Here is a 23,433-nt window from a genome sequence, read left to right on the forward strand (position 1 = left end):
CTAGCCATTTAAGGGCTCTCCACTCGGAATCCATTTGCAGACGCCTGTCCATTCTGCATTATGGATCTGTAATGGACCGTGCATTTAGCTGTTTAAAAGGACTCCCGGCGTGTGTTTTGCATTCGCCACCTGTGCTGTGGCTGGGTACGCCGCCCCTCCCACCCCCAAGTGTGCATTAGCCATAGTATATAATTGATCCTTGTGAAACAGTTATTGAGTGGCTGCTAAGAGGAGTCATTCCTTCCTGCCCAACGTCTGTTCCCGAGATCAGCTTTTGAACTTGTATGCATATTTTAATTTGGCTGTTTATGTATATGATGGGTAAAATTGAGGCGCTTAAAGAAAGAGAGTGCCTCGCACCGTATCCCTTGCTCTCTGTAGGCAAAGGTGGTTTAAGAGCAGAGGAAGCAAGGACTTCCCTCTGCCAATAAGCTGCTGCTCCTGCGGTGGCTTTGAAGTGGCTGCTGGTCAGGTTACTTCATAATGAACCTTGTATCCTCCCTTCTAATTTTCAGCCCCTTGGCTCCCAAACTTCGATCTTCAATGCACCTATCTATTGCTTTGGCCATCAGTAAATATCCATCACGTATATAGAGATATTTTTATTTCTTTTAAAGAACAAGGCCAAAAGCAAAAATTGAGACAGGACTAGAATTGGTTGTTGTAAATATGAAATGTGAATGCCCCTTTAAAAAGAACCAGAGGCTTGTGGGGCGGTGGTGCAGGCCTTTAATCCCAGCACTTGGGAGGCACAGGCAGGTAGATCTCTGAGTTCAAGGCCAGCCCGGTGTACAGATCAAGTTCCAGGACTTCCAGGGGTACACAGAGTAACCCTGCCTCGAAAAACAACTGAGTGAGTGTGTGTGTGTGTGTGTGTGTGTGTGTGTGTGTGTGTGTGTGTTGATGTGACTATCTAAACCATCTTCTAATCATTTATGACTTGTTAGGAATCCAGCAGTGGGCACTGGGGCTTATATCATAGAGCATTCATGAGATGCTTGGGGCCCTGTCTTCAATCCCCAGTACTGCAAAACACCAAAACAAACAAACAAACAAAAACAAGAAGCCAACAGTAGGCCTGAAAGTCCATGCAAAACCTAGATTCTTAGGGAAATCCAAGTTTAAGCACTTTGTCCTGTAGGCTCTGGCTCCTGAGGCTGACAGAACCCCCCCCCCCCCGTGTGCCTGTGTGAAAATAGATTCCACTATTCTTCCATACCAAGTGTGTAAGGGATGTTAGGCAAATATGCAAATGATTACATCCATATCATTTCACTTGTCCACACATCAACAAGGTGACCTGAGAAATGTTTTCATTAGAGCCAGGCCAAACTTGTTAAAGTTCTTACATCAAAGTCGCCTTAGGAGCTGGTGGGGAGGCTCAGTGGGTAGAGGTGTTTGACAGTAAAACTGGCACCCTGGGTTCAATCCGGGAGACTGAGGAGGTAGAATAAGATGACTGAGTCCTAAAACTTATCTTCAGATCTCTCTGCGCGCGCGCACACACACACACACACACACACACACACACACACAAACTTTTGCCTTTTAGGTCCAGCTCAGGACTACATGCTTCACTTCATTACCATGACTCCTGAATCTCAACCTGTGGGTCTCCGTCCCTTCAGACTCACAAAGTAGACATCTTGCATAGCAGATACTTAGATTAAGATTCATAAAAGCAGCAAAATTACAGTTAGGAAGTAGCAATGAGGTAATTCTTTCATATTTTTCATTAGATACTCTCCATATTTACATTTGAAATGTTATCCCCTTTCCCCACCGAGCTCCCATCCTCCCTCCACCTCCAGTTGTCTTCACGAAGATGCACTCCCTCCTAACCACCTGCTCTACCCCATTGCCTTGGCTTCCCCTACCTAGAGAAGACATGCCCTTCCTGAACCAAAGGCTTCTTCTCACATTGATGCCAGACACTGCTATCTTCAGCTACATACACAACTGGAGCCATAGGTCTCTCCATGTGTGCTCAGTGGTTGGTGTTTTAGTCCATGGGAGTTGTGAAGGGTTTGGCTGGTTGATAATGTTGGTCTTCCCATGAGGTTGCAACCCCTTTCAGCTTCTTCAGTCCTTTCTTTAGCACCTTCATTGGGGTTGTGTTCAGTCCGATGGTTAGCTGCAAACATGCTCAGCTGTATCTGTGTGACTCTGGCAGAGCCCTTGAGGAGGCGTCTCTATCTGGTTTCTGCTGCAATGAGCTACGTTTATGGTTGGGGGGTCACCACAACATGAGGAACTATATTAAAGAGTCATAGCAGGGCTAAAGAGATAACTCGGTGGTTATGAACACTGGCTGCTCTTCCAGAGGGTCCTGAGTTCAATTCCCAGCAACCACATGGTGGCTCACAACCATCTGTAATGGGATCCAATGCTCTCTACTAGCACGTAGGTGTACATGCAGATAGAGCACCCATACATTAAATAAACAAATAAATCTTTCTTTAAAAGCTAGCTGAAGGTATGATTGTTTTTATTTTAATGAGTCATAGAATCACTGCCTTGGTCCCTTCATGACATCCCATAATAGTTCTTTACTCTTCTTGTATTTCATGGCCTTTCCAGACAGCATTGCTTGGCCAATCTGGATTCATCTCTCAGTTTGGCCTTGCCTGGTATATTTTATGATTAGATTGAAGTCATCCATTTGAGACAGTATGTTTTGTGTGTGTGTGTGTGTGTGTCTGTGTGTGTGTGTGTGTGTGTGTGTGTGTGTGTGTGTGTGACACAGAACTCGGTGTGTTCTCAGAGATGAATGAAGCACCTATTCAAATATGAAGAAATGTTAAATGTGGTTGTACGAATGTGCACATGCCTGCCTTTCTCTCTACTTTTCTCACAGGCAAAGCGGGCTAAAGACCCAGCCCCACTGATACCGAACAAGCCCCATTCACAAACAACTTTTGAGCCCAAGAAGCTCTAGAGTTAGCCTGATAGAGGAAGGTCATAGGACAGAGCACGGTCAGTTGGTCCTCGGCCTCCTGCTGCCCTCAGCAGTGTGGCCCATCTCCTGGCTGTGGCCCGACACCACTTTCCTTCTTTCTGGATTAAAACACTGCAGATGCCCTAGGCACAAGGCCTCCCCCCTCTTCAGGATTTCACAGCACCTTTGTTCTTGCCCTGATAGCTGTACCCTGGATGCCTTGGGTTCTGCTAGGTGGCCAGCAAACTTGGGCCCTCCTGCCAGGGGGCGAATTTGCCACGTTAGCAGGCACAAGTCCCATCACATCCAAGCGACCTGGTATGTGTCCAAGTGACAGAAATACGCATTTACTCTCTTGATGCCACACTGTGCACTCCGTACCTTCAGATATGCAGCGCAGGCAGCCCTTCCTTGTTGTCTGGTAAACCTGCCAGTCTGCATCAGACCTCTGAAGCCATCTGTCTCCGAGTGCAGGGGCCATCAGGACCCATGTTCAGGGCACTTACTCTGTACCCATTGCTATCCTGGGGCTTCCAGGGGCACTGAGATCTGCCCCTCACCAGGAAGGAACACCAGCTGCTTCTACCTTGACACTCCAAGTCAGCTGAGGGAACTTACCCACGCAAATGCCTATTACATGCCTTACTAGGAGAATACTGCCCCATGAAGAGCCATTAACACAAGGTGTGCAAGGCAGCCGTGGGTTCTGCTTCCAGAAACACATGGAAAACACGCGGTTCATTGTACTACACTGATGGGAAAGTCGTGTGTCCAGATGTTACTAAGGAGGAGGTCAGGAAGTCTATGATGTAATGATACATTGTAAGCGGGGAGTCTTTCAGGATCCCGCAACACAGCCTAGGAAATCCCACTAGACAGGAAGATGAATATAAAAGGTCGATCATACGAGCAGAGCCTACAGGCCACACACCACACAGGCCACAAGGAAAGTCGCCCCGGAAGTGAGATCAAACAAGTGGGAAAGTTGAGCCCTGGTCAAAGGCATTGACTGGGAATCCAGGGGGTGGGGGGGGAGTGCCATAGCAGAAGGTGTGTGAGGGACAGATTTCACAGATGCTTGAAGGCTCCCAGGCCCCACCTTCAAGGGAAGGAAGAACTGGTTTGATCACCGTGGTGTATTCAGGTAGCCTGGGCCAGGTGCTCACAGCTTGTTTGTAGGGACACTGTACCTTCAGGAAGCGTTTCTGAAGCTGATTTTTATTTCCTTGTTGTTTTGTGAAATGGAGTCTCATCTAGCCCAGGCTGACCTTAAACTCCCTTTATAGCCTAGGCTAGCCTTGACTTCCTAACCCTCCTGCCTCCACGTCCTAGCTGCTGAGATGATGGGCATGCACCACCAGACCTGGTTTAGATTCTTGTTTTGAATAGACGGTTTATCGAGGGCTTATCTCAAAGACACTCCAGTGAGGAAGACCACCATGAAGGATAATACTCACTGTGACACTACAAAGAAATCTGCTCCAATCCAGGGGTTCGGGGAAGCATTGTTTATTTCCCAGTGACTCGTACCTTTTTCCATCAGTTGATCCTCTGGACCAGCCCCAATCCCCTTTTTCATCCACGTTATGGTTGATCCTCCAGTGTCCCTGCCATTTCTCCTCCTGTCCCATGGTTCCCCTGTTGCTTCAAAGCTGTTGCTTGTGGGCTAGAAGCCCTGAATTATTACTCCTTCTCTCTAGATTTACTTCTATCTCAAGCCCTGAGCCATAACTGTTAGGTAACACGACTTTAACAGCTATTGGAAACGACAGCCCCTGCTGCCAAACAGCTGTCAATGGAGCCCCAGAAATGCCACACGCACAGGAACATACAGTTTCTTTTTCTCCAGGGGTGAGGCTCAGCTCCTACCCGACTCTGAGAACCTTGAAAAGAGGGAGCAAATGAACCCCCTCAACCTGGTCCCTCTTGGCCACATTCTAGTCCTTAAATCACATGACCACTACAGTCGTCACCATCATCATCATCATCACCATCATCCCTGCCATTGCCTCCTTACTATGTACAGACCACTGCTCTGAGAAGCTGCCTAACTGCCCCTCTGAAGCACCGGCAGCCCTGTGGTATACATGACGATCGCTTTGTAGACGAAGAAAAGAAGGGACTCAAGACTTCAATAACTTGCTGACATTACCCAGCTAGGAAGTGTCACCCCTGAGATCTGAACCAACAGCTGGCCATAAACTCTTCCTAGCCTACAGGCCACACCGGCCACGAGACAGACCTCAAAAGAGATGAGGGATCATCTCAAAAGAGACGGTTTCTTCAGAGTGGGTGTGATTGGTATGCATGTGAGGACTTATTTTAAATCTAGTGGGAGGTAAAGTAAACACGCAAGTGTTTAAGGATTCACTAGAAAGAAAGGGCAGAGCCAGAATACGAAACCAAGGCCATTTGACTCCAACCCTGGTCCCCGAGCCATAGTCCCCGAGTGGCCAGGTGGGTTTTCTTACCATCTCTCTACCCTTTGCCAGCTCCTCCAGTCTGTGTCTCTACCCTGTCCTCGGGTCCCCTCCCCTGTGTACTGGCCACTGAGCTGCTCTGCTTCTCCTCACCCTCTCTGGAGCTCTCTCGGACATCTTCCCGCCTGTTGCTGCTCTTCTCAAACACCCTCAGTGGCTTCTAGTCATCTGTTCAACTATCTATGGCTATGCATCTGGGGGTGGGTATCGCGAATGCCAGTTCCCAGGGTCATTCCTGATGCCAGGCAGTTGAGCTATGGGATGGTATGTGGGTGCCTCAGACCAAGCCTCTGAGGGCCTAGCAGGTACTCAGGGGCCACATTCTGATACCAAAGAATACCTTAGAATGGTGGCCAAGGTCTACCCTGATCTGTGCTGCTTTTGCTCCATAAGAGCCCACAAAAGCCACAGACAGACTAGTGACCACAGAGTCTACAAGTTACCCCATCAAAGTACAGGGACTGCTCATTCCTCTTGGCCCATAGCTTTCTGGGGCGGAAGAGGTCCATCATCCCCAGCGTTCCCTACTCAAATGATGGTCTTTTGTGGAAGTCAGGGTCACAGACTGGCACCCTCCAAAAACCCTCTCACAAAAACCCCTGCTGTCACTCAGAGGTAGAAAACAAAGGGTTAGGGGTGGGGCTTTGCTGTGCCCTGCTGTTCTGTCTGGAAAGACAGCAGCATGCTTCCTCTTGCTGACCAAGAGCAGTAAGAGTTGTCTTTGTCCATGTCCTCAGTTTGGCACCCAGGACAGACTGTGTATTTGCTAAAATGTCTGATGACTTCAGGTTAAGGGAAAAGACTAGCCGAATTAAAACGCTGCTGGACTTGTGACCAGTTTGAGTGATTCATCATCCTGAGAACACATTCAGGTTGTGAAGTAGCTGGTGCTCCTTTCTGTAAGCACTTCTATCTTTTACATCATCTATCCTAGCCTGTGTGCGTTCCTTCAACTCACCCTTGTGTCGGTGTTGACTGGCTGTGACGGGCATGGATTACTCTGATGAGTTGGCACCTTAGTGAACTGTTCTCGCTTTGGAGAACCGTCTAAGCTCCTCTGAGCCTCAGTCTTGTCTTCAATGTAAAGGGCATGGGTGCCTCACTGCGGAAGTTCGAACATGAGCACGTATGATGTGTGCAGGAGCATGCCGGCATGCTGACACACTCCAGAAATGTTGAGTTAACCTTCAGAACAAGCTTCTGATGCCAAGGAGAATAAGGTCTTGTGGCAGGCGCAGGTTTGAGGATGGGACCCTAATGGCCACAGGTACTGTTAACTATACTCCCCCATTCCAGACAGCCACAGCTTAAGCCCGGATAGTAAGCACTACCAGCAGCCCATTACCTGCTTTCCTGTCTCCTCTCTCAGCTCCTTCCTGACAGTGGTAGAGGCCGATCTTTCTCCACTACCCAAAATACCTCCTTCAGAGCATCCTCGGCCAAGAATCACTTTGCCTCTTGCACAGTGGCCGCACTCCCTCAGGAAATGTGCTCCGGTCCTGTCTATCCTACCTGGGTTGCTTCTGTCTCCACCCACCACCTCTGCATACAGATGAGCCTGGATCATGACTGCTGCCCCCAGAATGTTCCACAGCCTGTTACAGTTTAACAACCCAACCCTCCTCTCCCCAATCCCTCCCATGGCCTGAAGAGGCATTCGTGCAAGGATTTCTTGGCAGCTAGACCCAGGAGGAGGGGCTGGAAGCAGGAATACCCAGAATATGTTCTGCAGCAAACACACTGAGCAAAGTCACATTTAACAAACTAGTACAAGGATAACCACTACCACATTTCAAAGATGAAGTACATCCCTGGCACCGCACAGAGAGATTCGCGTGAATGATGTGGTCTCGTCTCTTCACAATGAGCGCGATCTTTATTTCACAGTGGAGCAAACTGGATCTTAGGAAAGAGAAGCAGGAGTGTTTGGAAGGTTTACTTATTTGTCTTTTTTTTTTTTTCTTTTGTGAGATGGGGTCTCACGATCTCACTCTATAGCCCAAGATGGCCTAGAACTTACAATGTAGTCATACTAAACTACATATTACATAGTCAGATTTTGCAGGAATCCTCCTGCCTCAGCCTTCCAAGTGCTGGGTTATCGGGCATTCACCACTGTGCCCCGTCCAGATGGTGACATACCAAAAGAGGGCATTGGATCACAGTGGTGAGCAACCATGTATAACCGGTTGCTGGGAATTGAACCCAGGACCTCTAGAAGAGCAGTCAGTGCTCTTAACCACTGAGCCATCTCTCCAGCCCTCCTGTCATGCTTTCCAATTCAGTAAACCTGAGGCCTCAAAAGCATCCTCAGTTCCCAGAGCCTTAGCCCAGAAGCCAGGCCTCCTGGCTTGTGATTTACAAGTCTGATATGAATCTGGATCAAGCTGCCCTGAGACTCTGCTGAAACTGCCCAGCGAGACCCAGAGCCCCAGGTTGCTTTACTTTTGAAACAAACCACAAACAGCACGCCCCCCCCAACACTTGACTGATCACTGCAGGGTCCTGGAAGAGGGTGTTTAATCCCAGGGAGGTGAATGAGGCCCCTGGATTAGGGGAGACCCTGTTGTTTCAGAAAAACACAGAAACAACCCAGTCTCTAGAAAGGACATAAGCTGGAATGGGGGACAGGCACTCTACCCTGTAACTCGTTGGAACAGTTTTTCTCCTAATGAAAATAATAGTAATAAAATAATATCTATTGATTTCTTACCATGAGCCAGGTCCCATGGCATTATGTCATTTTCTTCCAATTTCCACAAGAACTCCCTTTAAAGATAAAAAAAAAAAAAAAAAAAAAAAATGTCCGCTCACACAACTAGGGGAAAAAGACAAACAGGAAACCCAGTCTAGTTCACGAGCCTCTCTAGGAGTCCCTCCTCTCAGCCATAGAGACAGAGGCGGATTCAGCCATGCCCAGGGTACACTCCTCTGCTTGTTGACATCATGGCATGGTGAAGTTGCAAATTTATCTCGATGCTTCAATCCCAGCAAAAGCATAAACAATTTCTCTGTGACCATGCATAGCAGAGGCACTTGACACACACACACACACACACACACACATATATGCCAAAGAACTTAAATATTCATATGTAACCAGCGCTGTTGCCACAGACACACGCCCCTCAGACTCTTTTTTTTTTTTTTTTAGCAGCTTAAGTACTTATCGATTGAGAACTTTTAACTCTCAAAATGGAGGCGTCCCCATATCTCTACAGGTATTTTAAATGAATTGAATTAATCATAGGCTTAAAAGTCTCTTGCGATCTTCGTTAACTTCCCTGGGTTTAATTAAAACATCTGTGCACTTTTAATTTATCGATTCATCCAACTCATATGTCATGTTTTTAACACACCCCAGCATGCTCTGCATCATTTTTAACCCGATTTCCACTTAACTAAAGCAATTAAATTCACCCCGGATTAATTAAAGCATCCATACTTCCATGCTTAAGTCAGCGTGTGCTGTTTCCCCACATGGCTCCTGAGTGTCAGAGATTTGACACACCTGATGAGTTTTTTGTCCTTCTGGTAATTCTTCCCTGAGTCGCATTCTTGCTTAAATGTGCCATTTGACAGAACCGCAATGAGGAAGTTAGTTCTTCAGAAGCTGCCCCACCCCTGGAACCTGGGGCTCTGTCCCTGTCTGCCAGAAGACACCCTCTGCCTTCCTCCCACAGAGTCCTGTCACATGCACATGAGCCCTCCGGAGTGCGTGCATGTATGCCTGAAGAATCTGGCATTTTTTCCCCTCCCTAATTCTGCTTCCAACTTCCCCATCCGCTCTTCCTTTGATTATTCCTCCTATTTTTAACAGTTGAGGAAAACTGAAGTGCTTACGTCACTAGGCTACTACGAAATTGGGGAGGGCCTATGTTCCATGACACAGCATTTTCCCTGCCAGCTGGGACTCCCATTCTTCAGCAACTGTACTCCACAGAGCCCAGAGCCCTGGTAGCACCTCCAGGCTATGAACGGCTCTTCAGTTTTACTTCCAGTCTGAGAAGCCTAGAATTACATCTCTGGAGTCTTTATGTTTATAGGTAATTGTTGCAGAATCTAAATATCCTTCATCCCAGCAAGCTGTATTCTTTCTGATGCAGAGTTTGCCTCCTTTTCCATTCGTCTCTCTCTTTGTGGTGATTTAGAGAGTTCCTTGTACATGTTGAATAGTAAATTTTGTCCCTGTAAAACACGTTAGGATCTGCCTTCCCAATATCGCTTATGGCCTGGTTTTTGTTTTAGGCTGGCATCCATTGTAAATAGAAGATTGGAATTTTATGCAATCAAATATAATCACCTTTGCTTCGCGGCCTCTAGAAGGCACATCTTTCCTATCTTCTGAAGAAAATAAGATTACCCTCCACTGCTTTCTAATACCTCAACTCGCTACATTGTATACAGAGTTGGTTCTTTGGTACCGGGCACAATAAGGGCCAATTTGCTAGTATAGCAAATAAAATGCCCTTACAGGGACAGTAAGTGAAACCTGCCTTTCCTAACAGCATCTTTTTGCTCCTTGAAAGAAAGTGGAGTGACAGTCTTGGTGTTGGGAGCCTCAGCTGTGCTTGGCCTCCAGGACTCAAATGCTCATTGTCAACCCGTTCCTTCCATCTTTACTTCCTGCCACCAAGCCTGCCTGTTTATGGTAGTAAGTTACCTGTCCGGAGCTGCTGATCTGTTTGGAGTGAAGGCAAGCAGTACCCACTGCAACTCTGACAGTTTACCTGAGGCGCCAGGGTCTAGTATATTCTCACGCCTCTCTGTCTAAAGAACTAATCTCAAATGGGTCTGCAGTGCCAGACCTGGTGGCTCACACCTGTAATCCTGGGTTTCAGGAAGCTGCGGTAGAAGGCTGCAAGTTTGGGGCAAGCCTGGGCTACATGGTGAGTGCCAGGCCAACCTCGACTATAGACGTGAGATCCTTTCTAGGAAATAAAGTGATTAATAAAAAAAAGTTTTTAAACCAGATTTCAGATTACTTGTAAACGTGAATTGTCTGAGATCGCCTCATCAGGACTAATCAGCTCACATATGGCTTGTCAGCTGTGACCATCTTTCCTCTCCTGTTACACTAAGGTCCCCCTACAGTCCCTCCATCCCCTCTGAGGATTCTCTCCACTGGAAGTGGCAGGTAGACAGGATTTGTTGTTCTTAAAACTCTAACTGCCTACCAAGTCAATAGCACTGATAATTCATCTCCCTTGCAGAGGAGCTGGGAAGGGAAACTCCGACTCCATCATTAAAATGAGCCTTACGTTGCTCCGGTGACTGTATATTATGTCATTTTTGTGTCATCGGACTGTTAACTTGTCAGTCATTGGTGGCAGCGGTAATTTATTTCCCCATCTGCGGGAGTCTTAAAGGTTCCGTTTACTGGATTTAGTAAAGCAGGAGTTGTCGATTTGTACACATTTTAATTAATTTTAAATAGAAGCCCAAGTGCGCAATATTCTACTCCTAGAAGGCGGCGGAGCAAGGGGGAAAAAGAGAAAGGAAGTTAAAACATCTCCCATGTCCTGACTGGTCAGGGGCCACAAAGGAAACTGACAAGTTCTTTCCATTGGGGCTACCTGGCCCTCTTTTTGTTGTGGGGGTAGTGTGTTTGAATACATGTTCATGTGTGTGTGTGTGTGTGTGTGTGTGTGTGTGTGTGTGTCTGTGTGTGTGTGTGTGTGTGTGTGTGTGTGTGTGTGTGTGTGCAGTGACATGTGTGTGAGAACTGTGATATTTCTTCTATCTTAACAACCCCTCCAGTCAGACTGGGGATCCAGTTTGGAAGATCACGAGAGACCATTCATCCACTACTTGTCTAATGGGTGTCAGCTCCTATGCTGACCCCTTGGTCAAGTTTCTTCACCTCCCCCTTCCCAGCCACTCTGAGAGGGGCGTCTTGAGGGGATAATGAATTCCCAAGAAGTAACTCACCATTTCCAGATCCCACAGCTGACACACCGCTTGCTGAACCTGGGGCCGACTTCCTGCCACCGGGATCCTGGTTGTTGTTTTCATTTCTACTTTGTGCTATCTCTTGGTGGGATACGGAATCCAAATAATTTTCCTTTCTGGTCTCAAAACGTAGTGATCATTATGTGATTACAGCCAATCAATCATCAATCAGTCAATCAATGAATCAATAAAATACAGATAGGTTCCTAGTTTCCACTCAGTTTCTCTAGCATGAATGAATCTGAGCCACACATCTTTATTTTAAAGCCCTGGTGTGAGTTGTATCTGAGACTCAGCTATGGGTGGGGTTCCTGGCTTTCTAGGCTGTAAACCTTGTGACCACTAGCAGGCTTTGTTCTTCATTCCAGTGGCGGTGAATTCCTTGAGTTTTGTTCTTCCAAAGTCAGTCTCTTTGGGGCTTTTTAATGTGGGCACCAGCCAAGCCTCTGAGTGCCCCACATTCTAGCAAGCATTGATGTCTTGCATTTATGCCCACACTCCCAGCAAGCCTGCATCAAACAAATTGAGAGGAGGGAAAAAACAAAAAAAGGCTACATTTAGGAGCACCATGACCTGACTCTTCTTCTTTTTTTCCCTAAGTAATTTAAGTAGGTCACATTTTAAACTTGATTTCCCAGGCTTCTGATTTTATATTTAAAAAAAAAAAAAAAAAACCCAATTCTTATTTTCTAGACAATTCTATTTTTTCCCACCACTTGTGCAAAAGAAAAAGGAGAAAATAACTTTTGCTTTTGTCAATTAATATAGACAGTAGTTAATTGTTTCCCTCCCCTACCTTGTGGGGGTAAGAGAGGTGCCATGGAGTACCACTGGTGGTGACCTAAGGTCACTTTGTCATCCATTCATGTAGCCCATCTCATATAGAGTATGCAAATCAGCAACAGCCTTGGACAACCATACATTATATAGATGTGTTTCTCACTGTTGCTCACTTCAGACCTGAGGGGGGAAAGTGGAGGGAGATCCGATGCATTTTCTAGTCTTCCTTCTGGAGAGCCACCCATGTGACCCAGATCCGAAGTGACAAGTGGGTTTTCCCTTGATTGCCAGCTTGTCCGTCCTCCTTATAGGTCTCAGCCTGGGCATTGCAATGGCCTTCGGGTTCTTTCTAGGCTGAGGAGAAGATGCCAGGATTCATTAGTGATGTCTGCTGAGTTACAGAAGAGCGGATAACGGTCTGTTTGAGTACATATGCGTCCCGCACCTTGACCATGAGTCCTATAATGAACCAATGTGATACAAACCTAGTTTGTCTCCAAATCTCTCTCAAGACCTCAAGAAAATCACGTTTGCAGGAAAGGAAAGCCCCAAGTTCTTTCCTCTACTTTCTCCAGGACAGTCAGCATCTCAAGTAACTATGGAATCCCTTGCTCAACATCCTAAGTGTAAAAAGCATGTGTCCCCTCTTTAGAAAGGTTCATCTGAATTCAGAATGTGTCTTTGATGTCATGTAGACTCTTTTCTCCCTAGATACTTCATAAAGATACGGATTTTAGAAGTAATACTCCCCAACATCTTCAGCAACCTCCCTAAGTATTTGGGAAGATGATATCTCATCAATCATATGCCAATGATTGAGATGTTTTGTTTCAGATCAGTTTGAAGTTGTGGGAGAAAATTCACTGTGTTTGCAACATGAGGCCCATTTGAGGCGTTGTTCTTCCTCTGCCTTTCACAAATACTCCTTAGTGCTTTCCCCCATAAATCAATGGATATCAAGAACGCAGGCTAGGTTTTTACCCAAGCCAGTCAATTGTATAGACCTCATTGCTAACAGAGAATCTTCTTTGGTAAGCAGCGTGACTGTTCTCTGGAAGCTCATATGTCCCTAGAAAGTCAAACACTCATAGGGATGTTAATGACTGTCCCATGACCACAGGGGAAAAAAAGAGTAAAACGGGGTTAGTGGTGAATTAAGAAGCAAGCTGACAGAATCCTCATCCCGCTCTAGAATGCTGAGGTCCCCTAGTTTGTACGTATGCACCGCCCATGAAGAGTTCTCAGAACCTGGGTTATAAATCACAGACACCACCAGTAGCCAGCCACAGAAGTGCCTCCATGGGTCCCGTCTGAGGGTCTCTTCCTGAGGGGCTTTGCCATAAGCAGGTAGCCAGAGAAACATTTCATTTAGAAGACAGATTGGAAATTCAGGTTCATTGCAACTTATTGATGATGTGGGTAGTCTAGAGCCTGAAGGAGCCCATCAAAATCCCCTTGTAAACAAACTCTGAAAGAAGTGGTACCATTAAAGTCAACTTAAACAATGGTGTCCCAGGCCATCCCCACAAACTTCTCAGCCTTCATCCCAGAAGGGAAGGCAAGAGGGAGGGATTATGCCAGATGACATGCCTTTGGCCTGCCTTGCTCCCCTCTCTCTGCCTCTGTTTCCTCCCTTCCCCCACCCCCAGATAGATAGATAGATAGATAGATAGATAGATAGATAGATAGATAGATACATAGATACATAGATAGATAGATACATAGATAGATAGATACATAGATAGATACATAGATAGATAGACAGAGATAGAGATAGATAGATAGAGAATAGATATCTCTTTATCTGTCTCTGTCTCTGTTTCCTCCCTTCCCCCACCCCCAGATAGATAGATAAGATACATAGATACATAGATAGATACATAGGTAGATAGACAGAGATAGAGATAGATAGATAGATAGATAGATAGATAGATAGAGAATAGATATCTCTTTATCTGTCTCTGTCTCTGTTTCCTCCCTTCCCCCACCCCAGATAGATAGATAGATACATAGATAGATAGATAGATAGATAGATAGATAGATAGAGAATAGATATCTCTTTATCTGTCTCTCTAATGAGCCAAGCTTATTTTATCTTTATAACTTAATCCATGCATTCTTTGAAACAGATACACTTACTTCTTCATGATATAGGTAACAAGCTAAGGTTCAACAACTTATTTGAGGATAAAAATAATAAATAAAATACACCCAGGCCTGCAGTTCAAGTAACATCCTTAACAGTACGGCTTTCTTATGAGCATAGCTGTAGAGTTTGTCGACCTGGGTTTCGGCTGGGTCCCTGCTTGTGACACTTGTGCCAACAAAGAGATAGTATCACCAACCTGAGCCTCTAGTGCGTGGTGGAATCCTAACCATAGCTACCCCTCCCAGGGTGGTCAGGAAATGCATAAAACATATTCTGCTGCACCTGGCTGTGTGTGAGCAGGAGTCAATGACAGCAGTGGCATTTGGGGAGCTTTGTACTTGAAGGTGACTATGCATCTCTGTGGCTAATTCGTCAGCCTACAAGGTTATGTGGCAGACAGACACAGCCCTTCAGATGTTGATGCCTCCGTGACCTGGTGTTCTCTTTCATTTTCCAGCTGCCTGCCCTGTCCTGTGCAGTGGGAACGGACAGTATTCCAAAGGAACATGCCAGTGCTACAGCGGCTGGAAAGGCGCGGAGTGCGACGTGCCTATGAACCAATGCATTGATCCTTCCTGTGGGGGCCACGGCTCCTGCATCGATGGGAACTGCGTGTGCACGGCTGGCTACAAGGGCGAGCACTGTGAGGAAGGTAAGTGCCAATGGTAGCTGGTGGGTCAGCCGAGGAGTTGTGCAAGGTCTCAATCTTGGTCAGAGAGTCCAGGATCGGGCTCCCTGGGTTGGAAAGAAAATGTCACTCGGCAGTTTGCATCTAGACCTTCAAACCCCTGGGCTTTGGTACACGTCCTTAGTGGTAGAACAGGAAGGGCCTGGGGAGATGGTTCTGGAAAGAATGTTTTTCTTTTACCCTGATTTTACAGATGTTAGCTACTTTTCTCTTCCTCCTTGCTTCTTTTGGTTGCTTTTTGCCTCTTGTCTGTCTGTCTGTCCTCTCTTCCCAGTACTCTTTCTTCTTATTGGCTTCCTTTTCTTGTCTCTTATCTGTCTGTCTCGCTGTCTGTCTTTCCTCTCTTCCAGTACTCTTTCTTCTTGCTCCCTTCCTTTTCTTTCTTCCCCAGAAAACTTTTATTTATATGTTCTCTCTCTCTCTCTCTCTCTCTCTCTCTCTCACACACACACACACACACACACACACACACACACACACACACACACAGTGTACACATGGTACTCTGAGTACAGCTCCTGGGAGTTGGTTCCCTTCTAGTACCACAGTACCACGTGGATTGAACTTAGGTCATTAGCCCTGGCAGTAAGAAGCGCTACCTGATAGGCCATCTTGCCAGGCCCCCTGCCCTAGATCTAATTACCTATTTTCTTCCATTTCATTTAAAGTCCTCTAACTGGGAATTTCTGGAACTGTCTGGAGAAATGAAACAAGGACTAAGCCCCCTTCTCCTCCCTCAAAGCTGGCTTCTTGATGTTAGGATTTGGTTTCTCTCTTCTTAGTCATCTGAGGCCCATGGGCATCTCTGCAAATATTTCCACGAGACCGCCTGTCCCTGGAGAGCAGGCAGGCTCCAAAGACTGTAGCTGTGTGGGTCATTTTGAGACCCTTGCCTACAGCGAATCAGGGGAACAAATCTATACAGCTGGGGTCTTAGGCCTTAGTGCAGCACCAACCAATCACTGCAGCCCCCCTTCACCACAGATTTGTGATGCCTTATCCTGAGATATGCACCACAGGCTTCCCTTGTTAAACCCCCCATTTCGTTGTGTCTATAATTGTGGCCTCAAAAGAATCCGCTTCTATATTGTTCTCACACAATTTTTCAATGTATCAGTAACAACATCCTGAATGTCACCCGAAGTCTGACCCCCACGAGACACCCCCCCCCTTACTCAGTTCACTGTCCATCTTCCCTCGATTATGAAGGGGAGCCTCCATGTATTTTTTATCCTATAACCAAACCGGGAGTTGGGGTGGAGGAAATGCTGATTTAATAATCCCACCGGAAAGGTCAAAGTTCCTGAAGATGAATGGATTACGGGAGGCAAGGCTGCCTTTGCTAAAAAAAAAAAAAAAAAAAAAAAAAAAAAGTAAACGAGGCCAGAAATTTGACAGGAAAGGTTAAAACAATCTTCTACAATACTGCTGAGCAGTAACAGAGGACGGAGACAGGAGGCTGCTTTTCTTGGGGTAGGGGGATTCTCTCCAGGAAAGAAGGTGTTTGAGTGGCGTAGTTCCTCCAGGAGCTCCTACTCCTCCAGGCGGTCTTATGTAACTGCTCAGAATGTATCAACCATACAATGGGAACGTCAGACGAAGGGAGTGTGGTAGAAGGATGCGATCTCCCCTATTGATGTCCCCTACCCCAAAAGAGTGATCAAAGGTGGTGTGCACACTGCTTCCCAACACAGGAAATGGAATCTGAACGTCTGAGTCAGCATTTTTCCTCCCATCTAGCGTTTCTATTTTCTGATGTTCATCACGGTCATAACATCCAAATGTTTCACCCGACATGGCCACAGTAAGGAAATCGACAGCCACCAGCCACCCACTGCTTTGGCTGCATACACATTGTTGTGCTATTAACAGATTTGTACAAGGAAATGAAGGACGTCCTCTTGAGACGTAGCGTGCTGGGTGTCTGGGGAAGTGGGAAGGAGACTAGAGGGGGGTTGACAGGTTTATGTCGGCCATGGTTTCATGTCAGTTTCATGGCTGAGCCATTTTTCACTGACATTTAACTTCATAAATGTAATTCATGGCTCTTCGGGGGTTCATAGTACATATTGTTTGTAAAAAGTCTTTTGACCTCCTTTTCCATCCTTGGGGACAGAAATGGCATTCACAACCCTTTTTGTCAAATCTGCAGAGGACCCCAGACCAAATGAGTTCTAATGATTTTCGGCTGCCAGGAGCTAGAGTTTCAAGGGAGAGGACACTTAGCTGAGCAAGGCCAGTGTCCTCCTTTTAAATAAAACTGTTTCTATTTATAAACCTTCATAAAATCACAGAGTCTCTCCTGCCGGAAAAAAAGACTCTAAAAACATGGCCAAAAGACCATCTGATGGAAACGGAACCAAATTTAAAATTCATAGTAAAACCATTCCCCTTAAAATTTGAATTTGGTTATTCCATCAGCCACTGTAATTATGGAGCACAGAGGGTAATTACTGATACCACTGACCAGAGAAAACGTTGGCTCATATTTCTAGGTGCTATAAATGGCCTTTTATGATGGCATTCTAGTACTGGAGTAATAAATCTCCATGGATTTCCCTCCTTTCTTCTTACCATAATTCAGGACAGAGAAAGGAGCTAATATATATCTGAAAGGAAAATCACCTCCTCTCTCTCTCTCTCTCTCTCTCTCTCTCTCTCTCTCTCTCTCTCTCTCTCTCTCTCCCTCCCTCCCTCCCTCCCTCCCTCTCCCTCCCTTCCTCTCTCTCCCTCCCTTCCTCTCCCTCTCTCTCCCTCTCCCTCCCTTCCTCTCTCTCCCTCTCCCTCCCCTCCTCTCTCTCCCTCCCTTCCTCTCTCTCCCTCTTCCTCCCTTTCTCTCCCTCCCTCTCTCTCATATATGTGCATCTTAAGTCATTATCTCTTTTTATATTTTATTATTTCATCATTTTTTTTAAAAGACTATGATACAGTCTTTAAATCTTTTGTCTGTTGGTACCTCCCCAAATACTTGAAATGGTTGATATAGTCTGAAAGCATTTTTTAAGAAATAATGCACAATGTATTTTATGGGTATTTTGATTTTTTCCTTATCAGAAATGGGGATGGTATTTAAAAAAAAAACTAAAGTGCAAAGTCTTCTTTACAAGAGGAATATGAACATGATTGATTCTGGATGAATAAGTTCATATATCGCCAATGCTAAAAACATACTATTTCCCCAAACTAGAAATAATAGCAGCTACATACAGTGGGACACACCTGAAATGCCAGTCCTTGAGAGGCTGAAACAGAAAAATTGACAAGTTTAAGGTTAACCTGGGCTACGTAGTGAGTTGTAAGTTTGCCTGTGATTTGTAGCAAGTCCTTGTACTAAGGGCATGGGGAAGGGGAAAGTGAGGGAGAGAAAGAGATAGATAATGGCATGTCTCTCTAAACAGTCCCGGATATCTCCTCAGCTAATGACACATGCTCACACCCATCTGTCTTTTGTTCCTATACATGCAGTAAACACACATGCACTCTTACATGTACCAGATAACAAACACTGTAAATAGCACATAGCTCTTTCATAAATGTCTTTTATGTATTCAAACCTCATTTCAAACGTATATATAGATGTATGCTACCGCACTGTGTATCAAAGGGTTTGCATCACCCAGAGTTCAGTTTCCCCCAATCATAAGGATTCCATTCTAAAGTCACTGTAACTAGTTTAAGTAATGCTGTGAGTTTCTATAACTAAGAATGAGTCACTTAAGTTCACCCTCCTAGGGGAAGAAAAAGGTCACTGTTTTCCCCATGGCTCAAACAATTTGGAACTGACTTCCATAAATGCTGTCTTTCTGGAAATATCCAAATGTAATTCTCTTAATACCAATTTTTTTTTTTTTTTTTTTTTTTTTTTTTGGCCTCAAGAGAGGGATCTGTTTAGAGAACTTTGTGGAACATTGTGGTTTCTAATCAATTCATATTCTGACTCCCTTGAGACTAGAGAGTTTATAAAATACAGATCTTTTCAATGATGTCCTTCTTAGAGTCAGTGTATTATCAATAATAAAACATAGAGGAGTGTCATCTTGTGCTTAAATAAGAAGGCATCAAGCATGAATGTAGAGAGACTCCAAAAATGACCATCTCATAACTAAGGTACCAAAGTGTCGCAAATTTTCATCTTGGCATTAGGGGACGAGAAACGACTAAACCATCCTCTGAGGGTTCAAGCCACTGAGTGGCACAGAGACACATAGAGATTAAATCATTCCCGGAATGGCTCCCAAAAGTTACAGGCAATGGAATTTTAAGAAGTCTACGATTGGCTGGGTCTCACCTCACAAGAAGATACAGGAGCACCACTTTAGTGTGGGCCAATAGGCCCAGTTCCAAATGATGGGGAAAAAGTCTGTCTCTCTCAAATAAGAGTACAACCATTCCACACTTTTCCGGCCCACAAGGCAACAACTGACCCCTCTACAAAAGTCCCATTTCCCATCCTAACCCTCATTACACCAAGCTGGGCACATGCTGTGCAAATCTTCCCTAAAACCCCCTGAAGAAGCCAGTCTGCCTGTTCAAGACCTGTCTATGTAGCATGCAGACTGGATAGACATCTAAGCTTTGACATCCCCCTAATTGAAGTCTCTGTCCTCAGTAACTGTCCCTAGCAGGGTACCCTTGCTTTGACTTGATTTAATTCCATCTGATATGTAGCCCCTCAGATCTTGAGGACAGTCAAGGAATCAGACTGTGAAACACACGGGGACAATACCACATGGAACCTACTATTAACTTGCCCAGTAGGCAGTCTTGGGGAGGGCCATCAGCATGGCTGATAACACTGGCCCGTCCGTACTACTCAGGACCACCAGTGAGAAGGCAACAGTGATCTGCTACACACCCACCCTCTCCTCTCACACTGCACCTACGCCAACTCCCTCGATAAGTGTGTGCTCAGGGAGAAAGACTCAGTTTAAACTCAGCCTAAGTGAAACGTAATTAGAGAGGTGAGTCATGTCAGACTTTCAGGGATTTTCTTTTCAACCTTTCGTTCCCTTTTGGAAATCAAGGACTCGTGAGGTCAGAATGAAGCTCTCTGCTTTCTCGAAGAGAGAGAGGGAAATCGGGCTTGGCCATACATGCAGAAGACATCACACACATGTTCCCTGATCCTCCTGTGGATCAGTCAAGGTGGAAGGTTAGAAAGTACAAAATACGGAAAGTTGGACGGCACATTTTTCTACCCATGAAGACTTCATATCTGACTCTTGCTAACGATGCCTGAGGACTTCCCTTGTTCTCTTGTATCTTCCTTACCTCTTAAGACCTGATATTCTAAAGGTAAAAGCCCTTATTTGTGGCTGCTGGGAATGGTTTAAACATCTTCATTTGCCTGTGTGGATAGGAGTTAGTGCCTTGGTGGCCCATTCTCCAGGAATGACAATGGTTTCTCTTCTTGTTGCAGTTGATTGCTTGGATCCTACCTGCTCCAGCCATGGTGTCTGTGTGAATGGAGAATGTCTATGCAGCCCCGGCTGGGGTGGTCTCAACTGTGAGCTGGCGAGGGTCCAGTGCCCAGACCAGTGTAGTGGGCATGGCACTTACCTCCCTGACTCCGGCCTCTGCAACTGTGATCCGAATTGGATGGGTCCCGACTGCTCTGTTGGTAAGCCAAGAGGTCCTGGCCTCAGTTTTCCACACTTGACCCTTGTGTCCCGTCCCATTCTGGGTGGATGGAAATCTCATCTTCGCCCTCAGCTTGGGATAAGAGGGACTTTGGTCAGATTTACTGTGTCTTTCTTGCTCTTGGCTCCTTAGCCTTGGAGTTTGTGGTCTTTGGGGATGAAAAGAAAAATCAAATGAGTGTGTTGGTTCCATTGCCACAGATGGACGACAGGCCCAGGAGGGACACTTCTGCTTGCGTTATACGTTTTCTTCTGTACACTCCCTAAAGGTAGCAGAAAACAAAAACAGAACAATTCCGTCCCAGACAAGCAGAATAGAATGTCCTATAAAACAGAAAAGAGGCTCCCTCGGGGTGTCGTGTGAACATGTTATAAAGCTCTGGAGTTCTCCAGCGACAGGATAATAATGAAGTTATGTTGTATACTTTATTTTCCTAAGATTAAGAGTATGTGTCTTACTTCCCAAGTGACCTTAAAAAAAAAAAACAAAAAAAAAATGGGACAGTTCAACAGTTCAAGCCTGTCCCAACCTTCCCAAGAAAGGTTCTGTTCGCTGATGAGTGCCTATCCAAGCAAAGCCATCATCGTGATGCTCCCTTCACTGGGGTGCTGAGACAGCTGTCAGATTGCCGTGGCAATCAGAAAGGGAAGAGATGTGTGAAGCTTTGCCGACAATGAGGAAAGTAATGCATCTTTTATTCCAAAAAGGAAAGGAAAGGAGTCAGCCTACTCACCTCTGGCTTCATCTGCTGGCAGACCTGGCAAAGTTCTGCAGAGGGTTGGGGGAGGGGAGGGGGTGACGCAGAGCTCTAGCCCCGAGTCCCGATTTTAACTGCAGACGTGATGTGACTTTGAGCCAGTCACTGTCCATCCTGGTGTGGTTTCCCCTCCCCTGGCATGGCGAGCCACGCCTCCCTCGGTGGGCTGTTGTAAGGATGAATGTCTGGCACGTGCTTGTCCTCGAGTGATGGGTTTGAAATGCCAGAGTGAGTATCTGTCTGTCTGTCTCCTCCCCACCTCCCCCACAAAAGACTTTGAGCTCCTTTGAGAAAGAAGCCCTGCAAGTGCAGTGGTCTTTACAGTCACTATCTTTGCCACGGAGTGGTGATCTGGGGAAACGTGGGTCTGTAGGCATTGTGAGGTTGAAGCAGTAGGGACCCCAACAGGCTTCAGTGGCTTGCTCAGTTCAGGCTCTCAATGAGGAAGAGCCCTAGCCGAACAGAGAGTCAGAACCTTCCAGATAGTCCTTTTGTATGAGTCAAATGCACACTCCCAGTCAGCCTTGTCAAATGAGAGCCCCTGCCTGACCTCCCCTCCGCTGGTCTTAGGATCTAGAAGAGCTGTTGTCACGCGCCAGTGAGTCTCCAAACCACCCAGAGGACTTGTTAAAGTGAATTGGTTAAGCCCAGTGCCCACAACACATCTAATTGATCCAACCTGGGCGCAAGAATTTGCATTTCTTTGCATTTCTAACAAGTTCCCAGGTGATGAGGATGCTGCCGGCCCAGGAGCCGCAGGTTTGAAGACCACTGCTCTAGAAGAGAGAGGGGGAAAAATATAAATAGATGTAAAATAGCAAAGTTACTACCCAACCAGCGGAAAGACAAACTGGCAAAGACGCCATGGCCTCTGGCCCCAGCGCTGGAGCCATGTGTGTGGTCTGGCTTCCATGGAGGACTTCACCCCACTGTGGTGCTGAGCTGTAATCATTGTTTTTCTTCCAGAAGTTTGCTCTGTAGACTGTGGCACTCACGGCGTCTGCATCGGGGGAGCCTGCCGCTGTGAAGAGGGCTGGACAGGCCCGGCTTGTGACCAGCGCGTGTGCCACCCCCGCTGCATTGAGCACGGGACCTGTAAAGATGGCAAATGTGAATGCCGAGAGGGCTGGAATGGTGAACACTGCACCATTGGTAGGCAAACGGCAGGCACCGAAACAGGCACATATTGCTTTATTTTCATAAATCGTAGATCGGTAGTGACGGTCGCGCATTGCAACTGGCTGTTCCCTCAGGGACACATGTGCCCTCCAGTATCCCCCGCTGCCTCTCCAAATCTCCACGGGGTCAGGGAAGAGGGAAAGCGAGGGTTCCGGTATTGGAAAAGCCTTTCCCTTCTTTGCAGGGATTGCATTTTTGGGGGTGGAAAAAGACCCAGTCGGATAATGAACCCTTTCCAAAGCCCTCGTCCTGGGGAGGAAACGATGTACCAGCATGGGAAACTGTCAGTGCCTGCAGCGGCCAAGCACGCTGAGATCCCTGTGCCCTTGTTCCCTGTGCTCTCTGCCCGAATCCCTGCATCCCTGGTCAGAGTAACGGTGTGAAGCTGTTGTGGAGCATGTTCGGTATGCACACGCCGCCATCCAGGTCCTCTGGAGGGCCGGGTACAACTGCCGTACTTCCAAGCTCCTAACTTGCTCACTCAGCTAAGTCGCTGACTCCTGAGCTTCCCTGCCTTCCAGGACTCCACCCCTGGTCTGCCTTCATCCCCCACTCAGTTACCATCCATATATATACACATTTCTTGACCAGAAGTGTATATATGTAAATGTGTAAGCCTTTAATCCCAGCACTTGAGAAGCCAAAGAGGGTGAATTTCTGAGTTACAGAATACCCTGCTTCACAGAGTGAGCTCCGGGACAGTGAGGGCCGCTCAGAGCAATTCTGTCTCGAACACCACCACCGTCATTTTTTTTGTTTTAAGAAGTAATCATTTTAAGGACCAGCATAGGGGCACACTCTATACTCCCGACATTTAAGAACCTGAAATGGGAGAATCTTTAGTTTGAGGTCAACCTGAACTATCTAACA

The 23,433-nt window shown here is 46.3% G+C and overlaps 1 protein-coding gene across 6 annotated transcripts in view; it reads left to right on the forward strand.

Annotated features, from left to right (window-relative positions):
- Positions 1-23,433, forward strand: part of TENM2 (teneurin transmembrane protein 2) — a gene marked incomplete at its 5' end in the record, with an annotated part of 923,762 nt that overhangs the window by 772,736 nt on the left and 127,593 nt on the right. For 3 of the 6 annotated variants that reach the window (XM_080942456.1, XM_080942459.1, XM_080942461.1), the window contains 3 exons: positions 14,757-14,951; positions 20,407-20,607; positions 22,351-22,563. In XM_080942456.1, coding sequence (XP_080798582.1) covers positions 14,757-14,951; positions 20,407-20,607; positions 22,351-22,563 — 609 coding nt within the window. The remainder of the gene's footprint in view (positions 1-14,756; positions 14,952-20,406; positions 20,608-22,350; positions 22,564-23,433) is intronic. The other 3 variants (XM_080942457.1, XM_080942460.1, XM_080942458.1) reach the window with 2 other exon arrangements.

This window comes from Micromys minutus, assembly GCF_963924665.1.
Source record: "Micromys minutus genome assembly, chromosome: 31".
Classification (NCBI taxonomy): domain Eukaryota; kingdom Metazoa; phylum Chordata; class Mammalia; order Rodentia; family Muridae; genus Micromys; species Micromys minutus.